At 41.1% G+C, this 6,312-nt stretch overlaps 1 protein-coding gene across 1 annotated transcript in view; it reads right to left on the bottom strand.

Moving 5' to 3' along the window:
• The window catches only part of SYDE2 (synapse defective Rho GTPase homolog 2), a 32,185-nt gene extending 29,006 nt beyond the window's left edge, over positions 1-3,179 (bottom strand). Inside the window, 2 exon segments of the mRNA XM_029959730.1 lie at positions 143-232; positions 3,005-3,179. Of these exon segments, the coding sequence (XP_029815590.1) occupies positions 143-232; positions 3,005-3,179 (265 nt within the window).
• Between the last annotated feature and the right edge of the window lie 3,133 nt (positions 3,180-6,312).

The following is a 6,312-nucleotide window of genomic DNA, read 5'->3' as shown; positions in this document are numbered from 1 at the left end:
GGGCAGCGCACCCCCTGTGCTCCGGCAAGGACTCCCCATCAGCACCCTGCTCCTCACTTCAGCCCCCAGTACCATCTCCTCCGGCAGCCATGCATAGCGTTTCTTGACAAAGACCAAAGTAGTCACAGCATGTTCTACATACTTCTTTTCCCTTGATGTTCTTCCCCCCACACACACCGCCCCCAAAGAAACAAATCTGTAGGCTGCAAACTTATATCTTCCCGCTGGGCTCAGGCCGTGCATGTGGCAGCTCTCGCTTCCCGGCAGGTTTTCCACGGTTCCCTCAGGCCTGACGTGTGGAGAGCAGCAGCTCCTCAGCGGCGTGATGCCAGCGAATCGGGATGGAGTCGGCCTCGATGTTAGTAGCCCTTACTATCCCAGCCAAAATGCCACACAGGTGGAAGACAAACAGCATTAGGACAGAGTGAATAATGCGCTGAGGCTGCTGAAGTGGGCAAAAAATCAGTTTTGGTGTACGAGCTGCTCAGCCACATCCTGCATTAGTTCCATTAGCAAATGCACAGCCCTTCAAAACCAATTTAGGAGATTATATGACATTGATTTTTTTACCAAGATAAAGTACTGAGACAGTTTTGTTCATTAACTTCTACCTGGCTCTACATCTCCTGCATTTAATTTCATTATAAACAGCTTCAGGACTGTATTTTGCAGCTTTTTATGTGACGTACCTTACAAACATAGGCAATGCATCTGTCTTGTTGTGGGTGAGAACAGAGGACCCATTGCCATCTCCTACCCATTGGTTGTAGGTTGGCTGTCACCTCCCTGCAGAAGGTAGCCGGGAGCAGGCAGGCATTCCATGCATCCTGCACAGCACTGCCTCAAATACTGGACCAAAGAAAGTGCTCGTTCAGTTCTAGAGAAAGCAACTGCAGCACACGAATGTTGCACATACTCACAGATTTCCTCTCTTACCAAATTTTGAAGGGGGTTTAATAATTTGCTCAGCTGAAATTAAGTCTTCCTGAAGAACAAAATTAGATTAAGATTTTGAATCTTTATATGTAAGATACCAGTAGTAACCCAGTAATACCTGTATTTCTAAACTGTAAAAACAACTCATTACAGAGTAGTTATGACTTCTCTTCATCTAAAATAAGTCTCACAATAGTTATCATATGTTAACAGTGCAACAACTTGAAATGCCATTTGGCCATCCTGTCATTTGAAATCATTTGCATTGCTTTAAATACACATATTGTGAAATACCTGTGTACAAGTTTCAGAGCAAGATGTAAAACCATCCCAGAATGCCTTTGGTTGGGAAAAATCCCAGAAGATATGGCGGTGGCTGGGAGGGTCCCAATACTCTGCTGTGCAGAGGAGGAGCTGCAAGTCCCAAGAGGTCTTCTGGCCTCTGTCTGCTGGGGGGTCAGATCCTGCCCCCTTTGGCAGCTGCATTGCAGCATCTGTGGACTGGATTTTGAACTGCATCTCGGGTAAAGTAGCATACAAGAAATGCATAAAACCAAAACTATCAATGCTTTTCTGACAGCACACTCGCTGTGCACAATTAATCTGTGCACATTTATCTCCAGCAGATTATTCACAATTACATTTTCTTCATTACCCATGGGCCCAAGTAAAGGAAAAGTCCAGAGCCACCTCCCCTAACCTGATCTTACCTGTTGAGATAGTTAAGCTTTCATTCCCAACAAACCCCTTTGATTTCCAGGCTGGAATCGGTATGTAAAGCTAAGCCTTTTACTATGCCTCTCAGAACTGATCTGTAAGAATACAGTTAAAGAAGAAAAGTATAAACAAATGTTATGGGTTTTTTTTGTTGTTGTTGTGCATCTCATAATCAGATGCCAAAACAGGTTTCCCAGAGAAGCTGTGGGAATTCTGTCCTCGAGACACTGGAAACTTGTCTGGCCCCGGCCAAGCTCACTTACGCAGCTCCCACTCTGTATTGGGGCTGACCAGAGAGTCTCCAGAGGTCCCATCCAACCTAAATTACTCTCCCAACTCTACTGGAGCTGAGACATGGCTTGGATAGAAGGAATGGAGTCCAGCCGAGCAGAACACCGGCAACAAAATTCCGTTAAAATTCTGCATGGGCACCACAGCTTGACTGCACTGACCTTACTGATGCTATCAGGGGGTTAGCTGTGCCACAAGCACTTGGATGCCTGAAGCAAAGGACATGCACTTGAAGTCTGGGAGAGGAAATTTGCCCCATTTAAAAACACCAAACAGATTCAAACAGCTAGCAGCTTAATTCTGGGGATTTTCTGCAAGAGAAAGTTGTTGCAACCATTTCAAACTGAGCAAACCAGTCTACAACTACCCTGATTCTTATCTTCAGACCTGCAGATTTTCCACCTATTTTAATGGGAAAACAGATTCCTTCTGTCTACACGTGCCTTAGATTATCTGAATTACTTTCCTAAGGAATAATAACTTGCTTCACTTAAAGTAACTGTATGTAACTTTTAGCAAGTTCCTCTAATTTAGGAGGCATTTTTGAAAACTTTTGTTACTTGGATATTTCCTTTTAGCAATTAAAACAATATTAGTAGAAAGTAGGTACTGGCCAGAGTAAGGACCAAATCCTGCAAAGATCTGGAGTACTGGCATTTGGTGTGCAGTACTTACTGCCTTCTCCCATGAGTATTAGCTATGGAAACAAAAGAAAGTTCAACATCATTGTGTTTTCCATGCTGCTTCACACAGTATTTCCTTCATGTTCTGTATGGTTTTAAATGTTAGTTTAAGCATTTAGATTATTCCTCTATGCAATAGGCACACAGGAAATAGCTTGATGAAAAGCTGCCAATAGTTGAGTCTATAAACACAGTTTGATCTGTATCTTAGAAAATTGTTTCCATTCCAAACTGTGGTTACAAAGCACTTTTTCTTGTTGGCAGCTGGATTTTTTTTAAATCCCTATGCATCCTGTATTTGCCCAACAGAGTTGGCATTGATCACATAAAAAAAACCTTGCAGATAAAGTAACATTAAGGATCTGGCTGGAACTAACTTGAGCCAGTGGAGTAAGAGTCAAAGCTGAGCTTTTGTTTTCAGCATAGCCTGTTTTGTTCAGGAGCTGCAAAGCACACAGTGCCGAATGTGAGTCTTCTTACTTGGCCTTCAACAGAAAGTGAAAGCTGCTTCAAGAGGATGGGACTAGAGTTTGCATCAACTTGAAGAGGCATCTAATTAGGAGACTGGCAAATATTTAGGACCGGTTTAACAGTGTAACTTTTAACACAGAGAAAGCAGTATTCTTCTGAAGGTACAAAGAGAAATGTTTTTAAACTTTTTTTTTCATTAACAGATTGAGATTTCACCAGTTACTTAATTTTTGCTGAGTTGATAATGTGAGAACTGTAAATAACTGAACAAGCAAAAAATCAAACTTAAGTTTGAAAAAAAATGCATTGATGGGAAGGATATCCCTGGTGAAGTTGCTGATTGATAGGTGGCAATGTTTGGGCACCGATACAGTTGAATAATGAAATTACACAGATAAATATTTCCTAATAAAAGACTGAAAAATAACCTTTCCAGCCTTGCTGACAGCATCAGAGATCAGCTCTGCCTCAGCAGATAGGATGAAGAAGTTGTGCTTTCCTAAGTACACAGGCTTTCATTTCTGTACACACTCAGGGACTGGTTTTGAACTACTCCAGTCTGCCTTCAGGAAATTCCATCCCTCACAGCCTACAAGGTCTCCTCAGATGTATCTGAATAATAGTTTCTTATTAATTTATCATGTACCCGTGGATGGACTTTATTTTACTTTGCTGGGATTCATTTGTGTAAGTAAAACTAAAAGTGTCTGGAAATGTGAATGAGTCTCCTTTTCATTAAAGCTTAACAAATCAGTATCTTTCTTCTCTCAAGACCTGTCGCAGACAGAGGGATAAAGTGACAACTATATGACTAAAGTGGAGCTGATGACAGCTGGGAACTGGAAGCATTTGAATGCCTCAATAAAATCTATGAGCACTCTTTTTATTGAAAGCGTCTGCCTTCCTGACACCAAAATGGACTGAAATAAGAGTCCTGTGAAACTCTATCAGGCAGCTAATAGCTGTGCGTCTTATCTCCAGCCTGCCAAACAACTGCTTTCTCTCAGATGCAGACACCACTACAGTCATCCACAGCTTTGTTACCCCCAGACCCTATTTTGAACTGGCCAGCCGAGGCACCCCGGAGGCCCAGAATACAGCTGCTTATCTTAGGAAGACAAACCAATGAGAGAATAAAAGATTTATATTTTAAACCTGAGGAGGTTGCTAGACAACAGGCTGGACAAAGCTGAAGGTGTTCATTACCAAAACGGGTCCACCATCTGCTCCCTGGGCACTGGAAATATGTGCAGTTGGAATTGCCCTTTTTAAAAGCAGATTTTAGAGACTCCAAGAGCAGTTAAGTGTTTGGCTCAGGCCACTGACTCCCTTTTAGGGAGTATCCTTGCCAGAAACCTTCTTAAAACAAAACTGTTTTAAGAGACACCGCTGTCAAGATCTTACACCTGGTACACTACACTTGCATTGCTTTTGCTTGGCCTCCTCCAACAAAATGTGGTGCCTTCTCACCAGGTGCTCTGAGAAGCCACTGCCACTATCAGCTCTTCTGTGACTCCAGTGGCATGGGCCACCTGGGCTCTGGAAATGTGACTTGTAGCATCAGGAGGGTGCTACAGGATGATGCCTTTATGTGAAGTACTGAGCCCATTGCTCCCAGAGACATGGTCTACCTGGCCTGTTAAACTGTAATTAAAATTAAACAGGAAAGGATTTTAAGAGCCATGTAAGGCTAACCCAGATTCAAATGAGCAGCATGATGGAAATTCTTCTGTTCATAGCTATCAGCTAACTAAAGCAGGAGGAGTGTTCATGGCTCTGCTTTCTGTGCTTTGTTCAAACAGAAATAAGACAGTAATTCGTGTTCTTTTTAGTATCTTACACTTACTTTTTAAAGTTAGTATTTGACTTTTTAGAAAATGCAAGCTAACATCTCTATGAGCTTTTCAAAACATGTCATTGAACCACAGGGCTGTCATTACCACCTCTGACTGCAATCTTACAGCATGCCAGTGCTATGGTAGGATGTCAGTCTCACTGAAGATATACTAAAAATACCAAAGTATTTTGGATACAAAGAAGCCAAATCATTACCCATAGAGTAAAAATAGTCAGTATCACAACCACCATCACCATTAACTTCTTCTAACATGGAGACAAAACCAGCAGATTGGTGGCACTCAACCTTGGTTGAAGTGAAAGAATACACCAACAGATAATGTAGTATATTTGGTCAAAAGAAAAACACATTCAAACTTTTACTCAAAACATCAGGAGATTCTCTGTAAAGGAAATGAAATCACTACATAAGCATTTCTCTGTCTATTTTGTCCCATATCTTTAGGCCAGGACTGCCCCAGGAGGACAAGGAAGAAGCAGAGCTCTCACCTATGTCCACCTCTGGTCTGTTGCAAAGTACATCTACCATAAATCCCATTAAGCACAGGGCCCTAAAACCTGCTGCATATGCAAAATTTATTTATTAAAAATCCTGAAAAATTTACAACGCTCTAAGGATATCTTGAATGACTTCCAGTTACCTACTATCAGCCAACAAAATGCCAGAATGGGGGAACACATTTGATGAGCACCTTCTTAGGGGAATCCACTTTCTTAAAGTTCCTTTCTTCCATTTCTACCATTAAAAATAGCAATTTTTTTTTTAAATCATCAATCTCAAAATTCTGAGTTTCAAGTCATAGTCAAGTATAGAGGACTTCCAAGTGTGGTAACAGGAAAGGCAGTATTTAAAAAGAGAAGTGGAAAGGTCCTTAAATGGGAAGACTGATCCTTTTTAAGAATTGCATATAGTATGTGCTGTGCTCAAAGTACTTAAGATAATCACAAGGATGCCTGAAAGATGTGTTCTTGTAATCTTAAATTTTAAGCAACAGATGTTTTTGTAGGCAAAATCTGCCATGACTTTCACAAGGTGAAAGGACGTAGTCTATTTTTCTCTTTCACATAAGCTAAATAATTTTATACCTCAAAAAATTTATATGTGTGCATATATGATCATTTCATTATAGTTATCCTGTATGTTACAAAGCCAAATAAACTGGGGGGAAGAAAAGCCAGAGAAACATGGGATATCAACTGAGGTTGCTGAGAGATCTGTGGAATTTCATGTGCAATATTATCTTCTTTCTCTCCATTGTGTGAGCTTCAAATGGAGCAATCAGAGAAGTTAATGGTAAGGAATCATGGAGGTTTTTTTCCATGTCCTGGAGTTCACCTATCAATAAAACTGTGTTTC

Source organism: Manacus vitellinus, unplaced genomic scaffold, assembly GCF_001715985.3.
Source record: "Manacus vitellinus isolate BGI_N305 unplaced genomic scaffold, ASM171598v3 scaffold_21_pilon, whole genome shotgun sequence".
Lineage (NCBI taxonomy): Eukaryota > Metazoa > Chordata > Aves > Passeriformes > Pipridae > Manacus > Manacus vitellinus.
This window is presented reverse-complemented; position numbering and strand designations above follow the sequence as displayed.